General features: G+C 40.5%; 1 protein-coding gene and 1 pseudogene across 2 annotated transcripts; one reads left to right on the top strand and one right to left on the bottom strand.

Annotated features, from left to right (window-relative positions):
- Nucleotides 1-1,481: 1,481 nt before the first annotated feature.
- LOC110499284 (uncharacterized) lies at nucleotides 1,482-2,530 on the top strand (annotated as a pseudogene). The gene has a single exon (XR_005037976.2). The product of XR_005037976.2 is annotated as an uncharacterized LOC110499284 (transcript).
- Nucleotides 2,531-2,646: 116 nt separating this feature from the next.
- On the bottom strand, nucleotides 2,647-10,150 carry LOC110499283 (interferon gamma receptor 1-like). Its single transcript, XM_021576325.3, has 7 exons — nucleotides 9,708-10,150; nucleotides 7,121-7,241; nucleotides 6,671-6,843; nucleotides 4,954-5,114; nucleotides 4,549-4,717; nucleotides 4,215-4,336; nucleotides 2,647-3,944 (listed from the first exon to the last, which is right to left on the bottom strand). The coding sequence occupies exons 1-7, from the start codon at nucleotides 9,775-9,777 to the stop codon at nucleotides 3,558-3,560; spliced, it is 1,203 nt and encodes a 400-aa protein (XP_021432000.1). The 5' UTR covers nucleotides 9,778-10,150; the 3' UTR covers nucleotides 2,647-3,557.
- Nucleotides 10,151-20,862: the final 10,712 nt, after the last annotated feature.

Raw genomic sequence — 20,862 nt, 5'->3', positions numbered from 1 at the left:
AGGCTAAATGTCTGCCAATATGTCACTTAAAAGGATCCAATCCAGTTTTTCAATTTTTTCCTAAAATGACATACCCAAATCTAACTGCCTGTAGCTCAGGACCTGAAGCAAGGATATGCATATTCGTGATACTATTTGAAAGGAAACATTTTGAAGTTTGTGGACATTTTAAATGAATGTAGGAGAATACAGCACATTAGATCTGGTAAAACATAATACAAAGAAAAAAACATGCATATTTTTATTTGTACCACCTTCGAAATGCAAGAGAGGCTATAACGTATTATTCCAGCCAAGGCGCAATTTAGATTTGGGCCACTAGATGACAACAGTGTATGTGCAACGTTTTGGACTGATCCAATGAACCAGTGCATATATGTTGAAAATGTTGTATCAAGACTTCCCAAATGTACCTAATTGGTTTATTAGGTACATTTGTAGGACTGTTACGCACGCCTACAAAAATTGCAAACATACAGTTTGTAAAAACAAAAATCATATCGCATCCCCAGTTACTAAACTCGTGATAGAGCGTCGGCAACCACATTTGCCGAGCCCTTCACATAGGCTATCTGTACATTATATCCTTGTACAATCAGAGCCCACCGCATAAGGCGGCGGTTCTGATTGTACATTTGTTTCAAGAACACCAATGGATTATGGTCCGTGAAGACCATTACAGGCAAGGCACTGGAGCCCACATATACCTCAAAGAACTGTAAGGCAGGCAATAAAGCCAGTGTCTCTTGTTCAATTGTAGAATACCTTGACTGACACGAGTTGAACTTACGGGAGAAGAAACAGACGGGCCGATACACTCCGTCTTCATCTTCCTGTAAGAGAACCGCACCCACCCCCACTATACTAGCATCTACCTCTAACTTAAAAGGTTTGTCAAAGTTGGGGGACGGCAAGCACTGGGGCACTACAAAGTAGCGCTTTAGCGGACTCAAAAGCATAGTTAAAGTCCTACACGTTGGCCTAAAAAAAAAAAAAAATGTGGAAAGACATAGGAATGCGCCAAGTATATAGATTAAAATCATGTTAGACCTCTAATGACTTGCTAGATGTACTGTGGGAGTCATCTTTGAGTGAGGACCAGGATGAACTGTTTATATTTACTGTTCATTCTGTTGTTTACAGATGTGACCCTGTCCTAACAAGGCTCCTGAGCCAATATCCTCCATTCCAGCTGGTCAGGACAGCCTTAAACAGCCCATGGAGCAGCTCAGCCTGGACAGAGTGACAAACATAAAAAAGACTGTGATTGGACGTTCTCTCTTCATCATCCAAAAGCTGTTTACTTAGGTCCGAAGATTTCCTCAGTCTCTGGCTGGGGAACAGGATCCATTTCATAAAGGGATCAGAGGCACCATCTTGGCCTGACTTCATTGAGATGTGCTTCTCTGTTTAAACGGACTGTGGTCTGTTTCTCTCTCCACACACAGTTGAGTGCTAATCACACTTGCTGTGCTGTGTGAGGGCCTTGTGGTGATGTTGGCCCTCAGGCACCTTGGTCAGGCTGTTGTACTGCTTGATATGGATGGAAGTTTCCAGCCTCCTCAGGTCAGAGTTCAAACTAGCCCACGTGACTGACCACAGCCTGTTATACTGTGCAGGTGTCCATGATCTGGTGGCCTGTGGCGTCATCAGCCCAAGAGTGTACCTGTAAGGACCACTCATTCTCTTTGCTGCACCAGGCAGACAGCTCCAGCTTGGTGCAAATAAGATGCCTGACCATCTGGTACATGTCCCAACTCAACATGGCCCTCCTGCTGAACAACTCGGAGGTGTGGCACATCATGCTGTTTAAGTGCAACTCTGTAGGAAGCAGGCCAGCATTCTTGGACTCTTTTGCAATGCAGAATCTGCAGAGGCTGACTGTGTTGTACCCCTTGTGGTAGTCTGACCAGACACATGACATCATACTGGGGAGGGACATGGGTGCACCTTACTATGAAGAGACCAGGCTAGGAATCATCCACAGCTCAGTGCTGCTGGGAGAATCCAATGTGAACAACAAAGATAGACAACAACGGAATCCTCTCGTCTAGAGTGAAACTACCAGATACTTTTCTATATTAATGCAGATTCCTTTTTTCTATGTTAACATTGCCAATGTACCACTACCTATGCCTGTGACTGCAATCTTCATGGTCATTTCAATATAGTAAGGTCACGATTCAATCATGTATTTTCACACTTCACTTTTAGAAGTGGGTTTGATTTGCACAGCAGCATGTCTCAAATGGTGCCATTACCTTTTGTTTCAAATATATATTTGAGGTATTTTAACTTAATTTAGACAGTAAGGAAATCAGAGGGGGAGACAGGCAGGTGGGAGGAACAGTGGGAAGGGTGGACACTGGGACTGAACCCTGGTCTCCGATGGGGAGTGTTGTATGCGACTTGTGCAAACAGACATCCGACAGTTTGTACTTATTTAGTAATACTTTTCGAGGAAGCATTTCAATAACAGCAGTTAGGCTCTTTCCTTTTAATTAAAGGTCTGCTTCAATATTCATCAACACAATACCTGTTGTTTGGCTTTGCTGAAATATCTACTTCCTTTACGGTATAATTTAATTGACATGAAATGGAATTTCATTGACAAATGTCCTTCAGTCTACCCTGCAAGGATAACAATTTGTTTGCTCTTTCAAATCTGCATTTATTAACATAGTAATTACAATAATCCATTGAATTAGCTTTGATTGTATATTATGCAAAGAAAATACAAAAAAATGAAGACAAGGGAAATTATTGGGGAAAGATGATTTAAAACAAATACAACAGAATTAGTTTGCACAGACTTTTTTTATATATAATTTTAGCTGTATGAAAAGTATAGCGTCAAAATTGTACACAATTAAAAACTAAATAATTAGGTATAGGGCAAACAGCAAGGCACTGATAACAACATTCATTATTATCACCACATCAATCCAATTGCATTGGTATAACTTGGTCATCTGAAATTAATAGGACCTAATAATACATTTTGAAACATTGTACATGTATGACAGTTGTGTAAAAAGTGCAAATAGAACTAATATACACAGCACAAGACAATAACCTAATGAATATCATTCATTCTGCTCTTGCAACCCTTATTCTCTTGCTACCTTAGAAAACAGTCATGTCACTCAAGTAGGCACAGTAAAAGAATGGACAAGAGGAACACTTTTTAATTTTTTTTTTTTTACAAATATGCTGTCGGAAATGTATTAATTCGGTCTAATGAAATTCAACATTACAATGGGGCAGTTCCCAGCATTCAAGACCACTTGGTTTTCACTATCCCTGGTTCACCTGAGTAAGCAACAGTCCCAGGTTACCCCTCTGATTATCCTCTCCATCTCCACCATAGGCTGCCCATTTAAATGGTTAAAGGAACAGGAAAAGTATTGGTAGGACTCCAGGCTGTAGGCCTAGAACAACCAATCAAAGACTAAACTGAATACCCTGCTCTACCCCAAACAGATTCAGGTGTGGTTAAGTAGATGCACGAGCTGAGCATATGTAAATAAATCACCATACTTTCTCTTGAGAGAAACTCAGATCTTGTATCCTGTAACAATGTCCCCAGGACTCATCTCCTCTATCACAGGAATAATCACAGGTCTATGGGGGCAGTCATAGTCCGACAGCTCAGATAAGTCACTCTTCACCTCCAGTCCCAACTCTCTCGTTACCTGCAGTGAAGAGCCTGACCCCTCGTTAGGCAACATGACCTCCCCACCGCTCCACTCCTGGTCCTTCAGTCCAATGGGGAGGCGGAGGACCTCTTCCTGGGGGGTACTGATGACTGTGAGGGTCTCATCTGGCAAAGATTCCATGGGGGTCTGCAGCAGGGGGGAGCCACCTGTTTGTAACTCACTCAGAATGTCTCTTTCAGGCTGCATAAGGGACTCACCTGAACTCATATGTGTCAGCACGGAAGCCTACCAGAGAAGGAGAATATGCAACATTCAGTCAAACATTCTGTGGGTGAAATATGTTTTTAAATTTGCTATTGTTTTGACAGTGTTTACAGGTAGTAGCATATCAATAGTTTGATAACTCCAATAGGAACATGACACTCCTCATTTCTACAATGTACCACCAAGTGCTCTCCTGAAACTCTCTGCATGACTATAATCTAGTCTATATGTAGTAGCTTTATGACTAAATCCACTGCAGTGCAGGCCAAACAGTTGAAAGGCTGAACACACCAAAATCTTTGGTTGAGGGAATGAGCCGCTTGTCAGTTTCCTGTATATCAGCCACACGATGAACGCAATCACCACCATGGCAACGATAGGGATCACAATGTAGAGGGCAGTGTAGCTAGGACCTACAGGGAACAAGTCCAGCAGTTAGACTGACAGTCAAACTGATTTCACATTCAAAACTGTAGTATTCTAATTGAGCATTTGCTGCTAAAATCAGCCATAATATGACAATACAGACAAATATAACTTTCAAAGGACGTATCAGATATTAGCAGATGTGGTTTAGAGCTAATATGACTGACGTATCCATCATGTGAGAAATTTAGAGTCTTACCAGAATCCCCATGCTTCCCCTCAATGCATATGTTCTGGTGAGCTGAGACATGAACATTGTTCATTTTTCCTTTCATCTTGACGCAGTGCCTATCCATCTTTCCATCGACTGGTATTTCAGCCTCACACACATGGTGTTGCTTGTAGGAGCAGGTAAAACTATGCTCTTTCTGGGGAAATAAAAAAATGAATATATTTAGCCTATGTTCCAAAAAAAACTGTTTTATATAATGTTCATAAAAATATAGGAAATGTGTTCCCTTTTTAAAAATAAAGCTTCTTTGCTTGCAAGTGAAAACTATTTGCAGCGGGTATACACATGAGAAAAATCTAAATTTCTACAAAGGTGGTTCCCAGAAACCATCATATAGTAATTCCTAAGTCATGAATTTCCAGCAGTTCTCACCAACGGATCTTCTGCGACAACCATGTAATGAAATTCCTTATGATCCGGTCTTTCATTTTTGATGATGGCATATTTGTAGATGTGAAACGGGTGAATGAATTGAACTTTGATAATTTGATCAGATACAGCAGAGATGTTGACAGGTGGGAAATCCAATGAGCCTAAAAAAAACACACAAAAGACCATTACTTTGTGAAAAAATCTGAGGTCAGAAAATATGTTCAAAATCTCCCGGCTCTGAGCATTGTGTGGTCAGATCAACAAAGAAATGCTACATGTGCTGCAGTGCATACAGTGTACTTACAAACCCTTTCAAGATACTACCCAAATTCAATCACTACATACTGTATAACATTGTTCCCATAATTCACCTTTTGGTTAGCTCAGTGTTTATTTCACCTTTATTTAACCAGGTAGACTAGTTGAGAACAAGTTCTCATTTACAACTGCGACCTGGCCAAGATAAAGCATAGCAGTGTGAACAGACAACAACACAGAGTTACACATGGAGTAAACAGTAAACAAGTCAATAACACAGTACAAAAAAATAATAAAGAAAGAAAAGATTTTATATACATTGTGTGCAGAGAGATAGAGATACTAGTGTGCAAAAGAGCAGAAAAGTAAATAAATAAAAACAGTATGGGGATGAGGTAGGTAAATTGGGTGGGCTATTAACCGATGAACTATGTACAGCTGCAGCGATCGGTTAGCTGCTCAGATAGCAGATGTTTAAAGTTGGTGAGGGAGATAAAAGTCTCCAACTTCAATGATTTTTGCAATTCAGTCCTATCACAGGCAGCAGAGAACTGGAAGGAAAGGCGGCCAAATGAGGTGATGGTTTTAGGGATGATCAGTGAGATACAACTGCTGGAGCGCGTGCTACGGGTGGGTGTTGCCATTGTGACCAGTGAACTGAGATAAGGCGGAGCTTTACCTAGTATGAACTTGTAGATGACCTGGAGCCATCTGGCGACGAATATGTAGCGAGGGCCAGCCGACTAGAGCATACAGGTTGCAGTGGTGGGTGGTATAAGGTGCTTTAGTAACAAAACGGATGGCACTGTGATAAACTGCATCCAGTTTGCTGAGTAGAGTATTGGAAGCTATTTTGTAGATAACATCGCCGAAGTCGAGGATCGGTAGGATAGTCAGTTTTACTAGGGTAAGTTTGGCGGTGTGAGTGAAGGAGGCTTTGTTGCGAAATAGAAAGACGATTCTAGATTTGATTTTGGATTGGAGATGTTTGATATGAGTCTGGAAGGAGAGTTTACAGTCTAACCAGACACCTAGGTACTTATAGATGTCCACATATTCTATGTCGGAACCATCCAGGGTGGTGATGCTAGTCGGGCGTGTGGGTGCAGGCAGCGAACGGTTGAAAAGCATGCATTTGATTTTACTAGCGTTTAAGACCAGTTGGAGGCCACGGAAGGAGTGTTGTATGGCATTGAAGCTCGTTTGGAGGTTAGATAGCACAGTGTCCAAGGAAGGGCCAGAAGTATACAGAATCGCCCGCAGCAAGAGCAACATCATTGATATATACAGAGAAAAGAGTCGGCCCGAGAATTGAACCCTGTGGCACCCCCATAGAGACTGCCAGAGGACCGGACAACATGCCCTCCGATTTGACACACTGAACTCTGTCTGCAAAGTAGTTGGTGAACCAGGCAAGGCAGTCATTAGAAAAACCGAGGCTACTAGTGTGAGAACTTACAATGTACCACCACGTCTGAATACACTGTATCATCGTAGGTGAATGAAATTTCGGGAGAATTGGTATTCTGTCCAACAGCAGTCAATATGAAACGGTAGCCCTCTTCTATTACTTTGGTAAATGAGGAGACATCGCAGTGGTAGAGGGAAGTGTTTGAACAAACCAAGGCAGCACTGAAAGATAGAGGAAAACAATTTTTGTGGGTTAGTGGCAACCTCTGATTTGGACTAAAATGTTAGTTCACAATTACAATGGAAAAGCTGACAAAGAACTGTTGACAGGACTTTACATTTGTATGGGTCTGACAGTGCATTTCAATTTTCCAATTTCTACTTGAAATTGTGGCAAGAAAGACTTAAATAATATTCACTGGCTATTTAACCTACATTGGATAACATAGGCCCTATTTGGTGAGAGATTAAGAAACCTCTTAGGTGCTGCAGCACCTACCCAGAATATTTTCTTGTCATTTCCACATTGAACTGTGGCTGCAGAGATGGTTCACTGTAGTTCCAATAGATCACATTGTGAAAATTGTGGCAGATGAGGCTCACGTTGACGGGAGGAGGAACTGTAGGATAAAATAGTAGAAAGTCAGTCAGAACCAGTTTCTAAAACTGTGCTATAATTAAGCAATAAGGCACAAGGGGGTGTGGTATATGGCCATTATACCACTGCTAAGGGCTGTTCTTAGGCACGATGCATCACGGAGTGCCTGGATCCAGCCATTAGCCTTGCTATATTGGCCATATACTGGTAAGTTGGTGGTTGAAGATATCCCTCTAGTGGTGTGGGGGCTGTGCTTTGGCAAAGTGGTTGGGGTTATATCCTGCCTGTTAGGCCCTGTCCGGGGGTATCGTTGGATGGGGCCACAGTGTTTCCCGACCCCTCCTGTCTTAGCGTCCAGTATTTATGCGTCGGGGGGCTATGGTCAGTCTGTTATATCTGGAGTATTTCTCCTGTCTTATCTGGTGTCCTGTGTGAATTTAAGTATTCTCTGTCTCTCTCTCTCTCTCTGGACCTGAGCCCTAGGACCATGCCTCAGGACTACCTGGCCTGATGACTCCTTGCTGTCAACTCTCTAGAGACAGCAGGAGCGGTAGAGATACTCTGAATGTGATCGGCTACGAAAAGCCAACTGACATTTACTGCTAAGGCTTCTTAACAGCTTCTACCCCCAAGCCATAAGGCTGTTGAACAATTAATCAAATGGCCACCGGACTATTACATTTACCCCCCCCCCCTCCCTTCCATTTGTTTTGTACACTGCTGCTACATGTACAAATTACCTCTAACCTGTACCTCCACACACTGACTCGGTACCGGTATCCCCTGTATATAGCCTCGTTGTTGTTATGCTATTGTGTTACTTTTTATAATTCTTTGCTTTAGTTTATTTGGTAAATATTTTCTTAACTCTTCTGTTGGTTAAGGGCTTGTAAGTAAGCATTTCACGATAAGGTCTACACTTGTATTTGGCGTATGTGACAAATAAAGTTTGATTTGAATGTCTGTTTATGTGAATAAACAAGCAATGAATAGTGTAGAGAATATTGTACCATCTAAATTTCTGTGAAATATATTTTCTATAACCAAAAATATTGTATTTTCAGCTGTTTGAAACTGTGTACAAAACCAGAAGAAAAATATGTAAAAAATACATGTAAGAACGAGAAACAAAGAAATAGAGCACATCTACCACTTTTTAGATGTGTATTTTACCTTTATTTAACTAGGAAAGTCCGTTAAGAACAAATTCTTATTTACAATGACAGCCTAGGAACAGTGGGTTAATTAAACTGCCTTGTTCAGGGGCAGAACGACAGATTTTTACCTTGTCAGCTCGAGGATTCAAACTAGAAACCTTTCAGGTTACTGGCCCAATGCTCTAACCACTAGGCTACCTGCCGCCCCCATATGCTTTCTATAACTCACATTTCTACGTGCAGCTTTAAGTTCACTGGGATATATTCAAGATATGGGCTGCATTGTGTGCAAGTTAAACAACCTGATAAATCTCCAGCACAACATATGGTATAGTAAGTGATTGCAGGGAAGATAACATCTCACTTGCAGTAGAAGCCTGGCACTATTAGCTGAGGAAGGTGAAAATATCAGCCTGTATGAAGTCAGAAAGGAACTGGTCTCATTGTCAGGGGATAATTGGATGTTGGATATAACAAAATGTTCATTAATTACAGAAGAATTACTCATGTTTCAGTGGGCCATTATGTATGGTATGTAGTGCACGTACAAACGATTGAACATTTCCTCACACAGCATCTGTGCTGTTTTGGGGAAATACACTTCCGGATTTAGTTTCACAACATAAATGTTACTTTAGAGTGGAGAAAGGCAATATCCTCTGTTCTGTGGAGCACAACACACTAGACTAGACCACTCCATAAAAAACACTGAGGGTACAGTAATAACCCACACATGAAGTTAGACGTGTCAGATCACAGAGGTGTCAGACCACAGAGAGGTCTACTGTAACTGTATGTTTTTCTCTGTGGTGTAAGTGTGAAATCTACAGTGAATTTCCCACGGAGGTTGAAGGAACAAAAAACTTGACTTAGGCTACTGGCATACAAACATAATGCAAAACCAACTGACAATAAACAGTGCTCACCACTTATTGCGAACTAGCACCTTATTTATTGACAACAACTGACTACTTTAAGGATAACTGTTTGTGTATCCGTCCACCGCCTGAATAAAAGAAAACACATGGACTGACAATATTGTAGCGAAGGTTCGACCGGGACTCGAACGCAGGTCCAGCGACTGTCAACCCAACACCTTAGCAGTTACGCCAAGAGATCCTCGAACATATTTTCATACTAAGCATACTTTTGGAATAGCAATATAAATTCCAAGAACATTAGCATATTGTACAGTGGCCTATAGCCTGCATTATGTTGTCGAAAAAACTAAGCATGAATACTGTATTAAATACTTACAGTAACATCAGCTCCAAGTGATTAATCACAAAGCAACATTTATAGCCAACTATTTTAGGGCAAGAATTACTTACCGTAAGAGTCGACATGACGTTGACATAAAACGAATATCAGGGAAATGTGGGCTAATCCTATCCCGACCATGTTTTATTTTGTCGAGTCTATAGGCCTATGTAAAACTATATGAAACGTATTTGAATGTCTATATGAATAAGCTATTGTTATTTTAGATGACTTGAGAGCCTTTTGTCTGTCTAAATAAATTGAGGCATTTCCGGTACAGCCAAACCTCAGGACGTTGCTCCAATCGGCAGGCTACACCGTACACAACTTCCAATGAAATGTTAGACCCGCCTGCTACAAACGTTTACTGGCAGTAGGAAAACTCCCGTGCAGTGATATTATGTCGCCTTGAAGTTTCCACATCTCGGATCAGCTTCCTCTCCCGGAAACCTAACCTTAACTCAGGGAACCAGCGCAGAACGACTGCACCCTCTCATTGCAGACGAAGTTCCAGGCCGACCCGCGGTACTACAGGCATTGTTTGCAGTTAACAGGATCCCCCATTTTGGTGAAGGGGGAAATGGCGAACTTCGTGGTCCATCTTCGTGTAAATACTTACACATTTCGAATACAATCATGGTACCAACAATTACTTATATTACACCAGATGTATGTTATTGAATCTATTTTTTTTGGCCCTCAGCGTGATTTGGTTGCACTACTCTCTTGGGAGAGAAAATGTTCAAAGTATATTTAGAGGAAATGTTGCCGTTTTAAAGCACGTTTTCTACTATTATACCATTTTGTCAATGGGCAGAGAGAACATTTTGCAAGTTTATAACACTTCCTGCAATTATAAACATTTTGCCATGGGGTGGAGAGAAATGTTTGCTGTTTTGAACCACATTTCCTGCAATTGTTAGTTGACATGGCTAATTGAGTGACTGACACATCAAAAGGAATAATTGCCAATTTTCGTAATTGCGCCTTGTGTATTCTACTAGTCCAGTGCATTATCTATGCACTTGAGAGGATAGGAATCCTTCATGGTTATATAGTTCAGCTGCCTGTAGTCTGCACAGAAGTGCCTTTATTATTTTATTTTTTTATTTTTATTCACAACAAATCAATACATAAAGCATACGAGGGAACACAAGCATTCATAGATTACAAACAATAGACAATTGAGCTAGGGGGTACAATATCACATTACAATTACACAAGGACTTAAGGGACATGCATATACTTACATTTCTAACAGCTTTTTTGTTAGTAGAGCATTTAACCAGATTTTATAAAAAATAAAACAAATACAAATATTTGTATGTTAAGTTCACACTGGAATCACCCCATACTTTTTTAAACACCTCCCTATCAAGTATTTTAGCTACTTTAGCACATGGCTGCAGTGGACAGTTGTTCCAGATGTGATGTCCAGAAGTTGAAGAAAAATCGAGGTACAGTGCCTTGCGAAATTATTCGGCCCCCTTGAACTTTGCGACCTTTTGCCACATTTCAGGCTTCAAACATAAAGATATAAAACTGTATTTTTTTGTGAAGAATCAACAACAAGTGGGACACAATCATGAAGTGGAACGACATTTATTGGATATTTCAAACTTTTTTAACAAATCAAAAACTGAAAAATTGGGCGTGCAAAATTATTCAGCCCCCTTAAGTTAATACTTTGTAGCGCCACCTTTTGCTGCGATTACAGCTGTAAGTCGCTTGGGGTATGTCTCTATCAGTTTTGCACATCGAGACACTGAAATGTTTTCCCATTCCTCCTTGCAAAACAGCTCGAGCTCAGTGAGGTTGGATGGAGAGCATTTGAACAGCAGTTTTCAGTTCTTTCCACAGATTCTCGATTGGATTCAGGTCTGGACTTTGACTTGGCCATTCTAACACCTGGATATGTTTAATTTTGAACCATTCCATTGTAGATTTTGCTTTATGTTTTGAATCATTGTCTTGTTGGAAGACAAATCTCTGTCCCAGTCTCAGGTCTTTTGCAGACTCCAGGTTTTCTTCCAGAACGGTCCTGTATTTGGCTCCATCCATCATCCCATCAATTTTAACCTTCTTCCCTGTCCCTGCTGAAGAAAAGCAGGCCCAAACCATGATGCTGCCACCACCATGTTTGACAGTGGGGATGGTGTGTTCAGGGTGATGAGCTGTGTTGCTTTTACGCCAAACATAACGTTTTGCATTGTTGCCAAAAAGTTCAATTTTGGTTTCATCTGACCAGAGCACCTTCTTCCACATGTTTGGTGTGTCTCCCAGGTGGCTTGTGGCAAACTTTAAACAACACTTTTTATGGATATCTTTAAGAAATGGCTTTCTTCTTGCCACTCTTCCATAAAGGCCAGATTTGTGCAATATACGACTGATTGTTGTCCTATGGACAGAGTCTCCCACCTCAGCTGTAGATCTCTGCAGTTCATCCAGAGTGATCATGGGCCTCTTGGCTGCATCTCTGATCAGTCTTCTCCTTGTATGAGCTGAAAGTTTAGAGGGACGGCCAGGTCTTGGTAGATTTGCAGTGGTCTGATACTCCTTCCATTTCAATATTATCGCTTGCACAGTGCTCCTTGGGATGTTTAAAGCTTGGAAAATCTTTTGTATCCAAATCCGGCTTTAAACTTCTTCACAACAGTATCTCGGACCTGCCTAGTGTGTTCCTTGTTCTTCATGATGCTCTCTGCGCTTTTAACGGACCTCTGAGACTATCACAGTGCAGGTGCATTTATATGGAGACTTGATTCTTCACAAAAAAAATACAGTTTTATATCTTTATGTTTGAAGCCTGAAATGTGGCAAAAGGTCGCAAAGTTCAAGGGGGCCGAATACTTTCACAAGGCACTGTAAATATTGCTTGTGTCCAGAATATTTTAATTGTCAGTCATTTCCGAACAGGCTATCATTTATTTAATTTGTGGTACAACTTTTGAATTAAAACAAATATTTTGTGTTTAGTGTGAACAATATGCTAGCTGTAATACTAATCAAAGCATGCTAAACTGTCCATTTTCTCCTGAAACTGTAGAAATGTCATTTCCATCACAGTCATTGCCATCACAAAGTTAAGTGTGGTGGAAATGACAGAAAGTGGTGGAAATGACACATCCATTACCTTATTTGTTTTTATTGTACTTTTTTATTTTTTTATTTGTACTTTAGGCTTATTTAATCATGGTTTAAATTAATTTAATCTAGAAAATGCTCCATGGTGTGCACAAAAACTAAGTAGTTTTTGTCTTTATTTTTAGAAGATTCCACATAAAACAGCTCAGAGGTCACAGACATATAGAAACAATATAAAAATGATCATATACGATACCAGGAACATCTGCAAAAAGACAGGGAGAGATACTGGAAGGAAAAAGAGTCGGGAGAAGTGAAATCTATCTCTGAGCTTACAAAGCGAGAACAAAGAAACAAGAGATGGAAATGTAACCAACGGAATAGAAGACAGACTTTAAAGAGAACAGTTGCAATGGAGACCTACTTATCAGCCAACACACCACCTCAGTCACCAGATGACTTGCAGCCAGAACATGAGGCCAACATACCTGCCCCCGATGCACACCCTGATACCCCCTCCTCATCGTCTGCAACATGAATGAGAAGTCAAATACTTGCTGGAAGGAAAAAGGTTGGAAGAGGTCGCTCAAAAGCCTACAGAGATCTTAATATGACAAATGTCAAACTTGATAATGCTTTATGGAAAGCTGAGAAATACAAAAAAAGGTACGATCGACTGATGAACAAAATGAAGAGACAAGATTCCCCAAAGACAAAACAGCAAATGAAGGGAACTCCAAAGAATTTGAGAAGGATTTTATTGTTTCAAAATGCCATCATTGCAGAGTTAAAACAAAAGTATTAAAAAAAAGGTGCAGTGCCAAGGACAAACAAGTGGCTTCAAAAATGCTCAGAGGAAACATCCTGAGAAAGTATGGGCTGGTCAAAGCTACAAACAGAATTAGGATTTTCAGCAAAAGCAATGAGGGCAAATGAAAACAGGCCATCAAGTCTTCAATACTCCAGGAAAAATCAGTGTAACAGAATTAGCACAGCCACAGAAGAGAAAATCATTAGATTCTATGAACGTGATGACATCAAAACAACAACAGGGAAAAAGGACCCACTAACGAGGAACAAGAAGAACAAGCAGAAGCGCTTCTTGAATGGCACAATTCAGAACCTTTATCAGAAGATTAAGAAGGAATATTTAGAAATTCAAATTTCCTACTGTGAATTCTGCAAAAGATGTCCTTTTTGGGATGTCAAGCCAACAGTTCAGGATAGGGACACATGTCTCTGCAAAACCCACGCCAACCTCCAGTTCATGGCGGACTAACTACAGTATCACAAAGTGATCAGCTGCAGCAACACTGAGAAAGTTTTTGAGTCTTTGTGCTGTGTGAACCCGAAGAAAGAGTGCATGTATAGAGAGTGCTCCCATTGCCAAGCAAAATAGCTTAAATGAAGAATTTATGCTATTGCTAGCAATCAAGAGGAAACTCTGAATTAACAACTCAAAGACCTCATGTTATGCTCTTCAAATGGATGTTAACTGTGAGGGCCAAGACGCCCATGCACCCAATAATGATAGTATTCAAAAAGTTTAAGCTGCCTATCAATCATTGTTTTTGAAACCAGTGGAAACCCAGTGACAATGTGCTCTTGCAACAGCTACAGAATCCCAGCCTATGGAATAAAAGTGGGGCTTTTATTGCTCAGCTATTGCATACTGATAAAAAATATTTAATCCATAGGCCTAATGGACAAATGTTCAAACTCATACATTTTTGATAGACTTAAAGGGGCAATCTGTTGCTACATCCATTTTTGGACATATAAATTATATATATATCCATTGATTTTTGAAGAATATAACTTATAAATGCCTCAGGAGCTTAGTTCAACTGTCACACTCCATGAGAACCCAAAATACAAGCTTGTTTTTCTCCAATGTTTGTAACATTGTAAATGTAAATAAACACTGTAGCCTCATAACATGGTTAAAACAATAATTTTGATATCATGGATGGTCAGGCTAATCTGAGAGTGGTTACATTTCTCCAGGCCCATCCCTTAATTACATTTTTGGATTATCAAGATACCAAATTGTCACCAACAAAACGTGTATCAATAGGCCTATAGCAAATGCAGCACATGGCATTAATTTTTCACATGTAAATAGCACTTTTCAGTAGTTCTCAAAGCATGCCATTTCATGAGCGCAGCATTTATTTTTCAACTTGAATCAATGAGCCCAATCAGTCCTCCATGACAACAAAATCATAAACAACAGAGTAGGGTTGGCTAATAAGTCCTTCGTTTTGGGGTTATGCCCAGGTAAAACAATTTGGCTAATATATATATATATATATATATATATATATATATATATATATATATAATTTCCAAGTCCTATTCTTGAAGATCAAGGGGTATAACATGTATTGTAATGACTGGAATTCTGATAGACTTTGGTTTTTAATGGAAAGATATCATTTTAATCATATTATTATATGTAGTTGAAAGCGATGGTTTAGAAGAAGTCTACATAACCAACCAATAAAGTAGAATTTAACATCCATATATGGCCAGCTATGTAATCTTTAACATTGATTTATCCTGCAATAGATGTGGTTCAATTGGTACCATACATTTGTATCTTCTTTGAATGCCTCTTAAGGGAAAAGTAATCGGAAAGTAACTGAATGTAATCAGATTACATTACTGAGTTTGGGTAATACAAAAGTTACGTTACTGATAGTAAATAGTAACTGTTTTTTTAAGAAGTAGTTTAAAATAAATGGTCCAATTCACACACTTATCAAGAGAACATCCCTGGTCATCCCTACTGATGATCTGGTGGACTCACTAAACACACATGCTTAGTTTTGTAAATTATGTCGGCATGTTGGAGTGTGCCCCTAGCCACCTGTAAAAAAATAAAAATAAAATGGTGCCATCTGGTTTGCTTAATTTAAGGAATTCGAAAACGATTTGTACTGTTACTTTTGATACTTAAGTATATTTTAGCAATAACATTTATTTTTTATACTTAAGTATATTCAAAACCAAATACTTTTAGACTTACTCAATTAGTATTTTACTGGGTGACTTTCACCTTTACTTGAGTACATTTTCTATTAAGGTAACTTGACTTTTACTCAAGTATGACAATTTAGTACTTTTTCCATCACTGATGCTGGCCCATGTTGACTCCAATGCTTCCTACAATTGTTGGCTGGATGTCCTTTGGGTGGTGGACCATTCTTGATACACACAGGAAACTGTTGAGTGTGGAAAACCCAGCAGCATTGCAGTTCTTTACACACTCAAACCGGTGCACCTGGCACCTACTACCATACCCTGTTTAAAGGTACTTAAATATTTTGTCTTACCCATTCACCCTCGAAATGGCACACATACACAATCCATGTCTCAAGGCTTTAAAATCATCCTTTAACCTTTCTCCTCCCCTTCATCTACACTGATTTGAAGTGGATTTAACAAGTGATAACAATAAGGGATCATAGGTTTCACCTGGAAACCTGGTCAGTCTATGTCATGGAATGAGCAGGTGTTCCTAATGTTTTGTGCACTTATATAAAGTAAAATAATAAAATCCCATGAGATATGCCTACAAGATATACTTTTATGTAGCCTATGCTGTTTTGAATCCATTTGTATGTATGGATGACTGTGTTCAAGTCCAGGTATGTGTGCCACAAGCCTGTGTTAGCTTGCTGTGTAAAGCCTAGCTCTAGGCTCTATTCATAATTGGCCATTTTGTGGTTAAAAAACACGAACATATAACTACTTGACATTCCTGTAATGGACTTTATATTAGGTTATAAGATAAGCTATTTCACGTTTTAGCCATGTTCTTCAAAATCCACGGGGAAAAAATGTCACGCTGATCAGTGGGAATCTTATAGGCCTCAGAAATTCACAAGTAATAGTTGAAAAATATGGTCTAAAAGGGTTAATAAATAGGCCTTGTTGTGAAAAACTCAATCCAGAGACTAATTTATCATTATAATAGTGAATCTTTAATACAGACGACCTACACTGTGAATATTTAAATTATGTATTCAATATAGACAAGAAAATACAATAATTTGGGTTATTAGTTTAAGCACTATGTTTGTCTATTGTTGTGACTTAGATGAATATCGGATCAAATTTGATGACCAATTAATGCAGAAATCCAGGTAATACCAAAGGGTTCACATACTTTTTCTTGCCACTGTATAGTGGGAGGTGATAATACTATCATATTGTTTACACAACAGTCCTTTTATACAAGCAACAGTTCAAGAACACAATGGCCTTGTGTAAAGGTGTAGTGATAACAGGATTCTATGAAATGTATGTCACAGTCCAACACAGAACAATAACATAACACTTGAGAAGTTACAACAGCTCACCTCAATTCTGCCACAAACTTTGATGCAATGGAAACCATAAGCATCACCATACATGATATATCTGAGCTGTTGTCAGACAGAACTTAAAACCGTCTGGTTTTTGGGAAATTTTCATTTTACACAGAAAGAGGTGGTCTGAATGGAACTCCTGAAAGGTAACTTTGTAATAATAATCTGGGAAAAAGGGAGGTTCATAGGGATCGGGGTCATTTCCAATAGAGCAATCTGGATCCCCAATTAAGGTTGAAACAGTGGCCAGATCCGTCAGGTAATTTAAGCTCGCTTCTGTGGTCATGAACATCTGGTGGGGAGGAGATACTGCTGTTGGGAGGAGATACTCCTCTCTCAAATTCATAGTCATAGTAGCCCCGCACGACCATCCTGAACTCGCAAGCTTCCACTCTGTTTCACTCGCGGTTTCAAACGGATCAGAACAGTTGAAGCTCATGAGATTTTAAGATGGTATTATGAAGCTATAGTCATAGGTCTAAACGGCATAGGATGGCCATCCCATTGTGATTTTGAAGCCATAAAAGATTTATCTGTCATGGAGACGTTTGTGTGTGTTTGATTCTTAGTTGAGGAAATAGATACAGATGTGATTGTGCAACCTGGTCTCGCAGCATTTCGTATTATTTTGTACTTAAATCCGAGACGCTCCATTTATTATGATATGTTACCTTTCGTATGGTATGTATTAATTTGTGGATGTCCATCACCCATTTCGCATGATAAGTTACGAATTCTAGCTAGGTGGCTAACGTTAGCTATCTTGCTAATGTTAGCTAGACTAGGGGTTATGGTTAAGTTTAGGAGTTAGGTTAAAGGGTTAGGGGAAGGGTTAGCTAACATGCTAAGTAGTTGCAAAATAGCTAAAAAGTAGTAATTAGTTGAAGATTTACTATTTTGCTAAAATGCTAAAGTTTTCCATGGTGCGAACTCGCAACCTTTTGGTTGCTAGACGAGCACATCATACACGCACCCATCAACCCAGACCAATCACCCTCCTTTCATTTTTGCCTTAAGAAACCATTTGTCTCATGTAACCATTTGAAACTTAAAATATAATACTAAATGGAGTTTCTCAGATTTACGTACACACGCTCAGTGTATAGCAAGTGTGCCCACTCTGGTACATGTGCTCTAGCCAACAGCTCGCAGGTATAGCCTACATGATGAGATTATTATGGAGAAAAGAACGAGATTATTCTTATTTGTCAAATGGCAGCCAAGCATTGATCATCATGTCACCAGAATAGGACCCTCAATATGTATTGGAAAGGAGCAGCAAGCTCATCACCTTGCACTTTCACCACCCTGTGAAGTTCATCATAATTGATTTAATCTGTAGCCTAAAAAATGTAATGCTTTCCCGACAAGTCATAGCGGGAGGACCACACAACATCTCATCGCATGACTCCAAGTTTACTTAAAATCAAATATAATTTTATTTGTCACATGGGCCGAATACAACAGGTGTAGTAGACCTTACAGTGAAATGCTTACTTTCAAACCCTGAACCAACAATGCAGTTTTAAGAAAATACCAACAAAAAAAACAGTAAGTGACCAGAATAACAAATAAGAGAGCAGCAGTAAATAACAATAGCGGGGCTATATACAGGGGGTACCGGTACAGAGTCTGTCAATGTGCGGGGGCACCGGTGTCAAGGCAATTATTCAAGTGACTATGCTTAGATAATAACAGAGAGTAGTAGCAGCGTTCCAGAGGGCGGGGGGGGGGTAGTCTTATGGCTTGGGGGTAGAAGCTATTTAGGAGCCTCTTGGACCTATACTTGGTGCTCCGCTACTGCTTGCTGTGCAGCAGCAGAGAGAACAGTCTATGACTAAGGTGTATAGAGGTCCTGGATGGCAGGAAGCTTGGCCCCGGTGATGGACTGGACCATACGCACTACCCTCTGTAGTGCCTTGCAGTTGGGGGCCGAGCAGTTGCCTTACCAGGCAGTGATACAACCCATCAGGATGCCCTCAATGGTGCAGCTGTAAAATCTTTTGAGGATCTGAGGATCAATTCCAAATCTTTTCAGTCTCCTGAGGGGGAATAGGTTTTTCCATGCCCTCTTCACGACTGTCTTGGTGTGTTTGGACCATGTTCGTTTATTGGTGATGTGGACACCAAGGAACTTGAAGCTCTCAACCTGCTCCACTACAGCCCCGTCGATGAGAATGGGGCGTGCTTGGTCCTCCTTTTCCTGTAGTCCACAATCATCTCCTTTGTCTTGATCACATTGAGGGAGAGGTTGTTGTCCTTGCACCACACGGTCAGGTCTCTGACCTCCTCCCTATTGGCTGTCTCATCGTTGTCGGTGATCAGGCCTACCACTGTTGTGTCATCAGAAAACTTAATGATGGTGTTGGAGTCGTGCCTGGTCGTGCAGTCATGAGTGAACAGGGAGAACAGGAGGGGGCTGAGCACGCACACCTGAGGGGCCACTGTGTTGATTATCAGCGTGCCAGGTGTGTTGTTACCTGCCCTTAGCACCTGGGGGGAGGCCCGTCAGGAAGTCCAGGATCTAGTTGCAGAGGGAGGTGTTTAGTCACAGGATCCTTAGCTTAGTGATCAGCTTTGAGGGCACTATGGTGTTGAACGCTGAGCTGTAGTCAATGAATAGCATTTTCACATAGGTGTTCCTTTTGTCCAGGTGGGAAAGGGCAGTGTGGAATGCAATAGAGATAGCATTATATGTGGATCTGTTGGTGCGGTATGCAAATTGGAGTGGGTCTAGGGTTTCTGGGGTAATGGTGTTGATGCGAGCCATGACCAGCCTTTCAAAGCATTTCATGGCTACAGATGCGAGTGCTACGGGTCGGTAGTCATTTAGGTAGGTTATTTTAGTGTTCTTGGGCACAGGGACTATGGTGGTCTGCTTGAAACATGTTGGTATTACAGACTCAGACAGGGAGAGGTTGAAAAATGTCAGTGAAGATACTTGCCAGTTGGTCAGCGCGTGCTCGGAATGCACGTCCTGATGCTCTCATGCATATTTCAGTGTTACTTGCCTCGGAGCGAGCATATAGGTTATTTAGCTCATCTGGTAGGCTTGTGTCACCCGGCAGCTCTCGACTATGCATCCCTTTGTAGTCTGTAATAGTTCGCAAGCTCTGCCACATCTGATGAGGGTCGGAGCCGGTGTAGTATGATTCGATCTTAGTCCTGTATTGACGCTTTGCCTGTTTGATGTTCATCAGCGGGCATAGCCGGATTTCTTACAAGCTTCCGGGTTAGAGTGCCGCTCCTTGAAAGCAGCAGCTCTACCCTTTAGCTCAGTGCGAATGTTGCCTGTAATCCATGGCTTCTGATTGTGGTATTTACGTACCAAATGTTTTATTGTGTATTGCCTTGTGAAAATGTTTTATTAACTCTATTGATTAACTGTATTCCCTCACTGATGTTCTCCCCAGGCCAGCCTATTTTTTTTTTTTTTTTTTTTTACCCCTTTTTTGTGGTATCCAATTGGTAGTAGTTCAGTCTTGTCTCATCGCTGCAACTCCCGTAGGGACTCGGGAGAGGCAAAGGTTGAGAGCCATGCGTCCTCTGAAACACAACCCAAACTAGCCACACTGCTTCTTGACACAACGCACATCCAACCCGGAAGCCAGCCACACCAATGTGTCGGAGGAAACACCGTACACCTGGCGACTTAAAGATTTATGAAAAATGTATCACTAGCCATTTTAAACAATGCCACTTCATATAATGTTTACATACCCTACATTACTCATCTCATATGTATGTACTGTACTCGATACCATCT

The sequence above is a fragment of the Oncorhynchus mykiss genome, chromosome 20 (assembly GCF_057628025.1).
Source record: "Oncorhynchus mykiss isolate SJ-2025 chromosome 20, ASM5762802v1, whole genome shotgun sequence".
Lineage (NCBI taxonomy): Eukaryota > Metazoa > Chordata > Actinopteri > Salmoniformes > Salmonidae > Oncorhynchus > Oncorhynchus mykiss.
The sequence above is the reverse complement of the archived record's forward strand: the minus strand, read 5'-3'. Positions and strand labels throughout refer to the sequence as shown.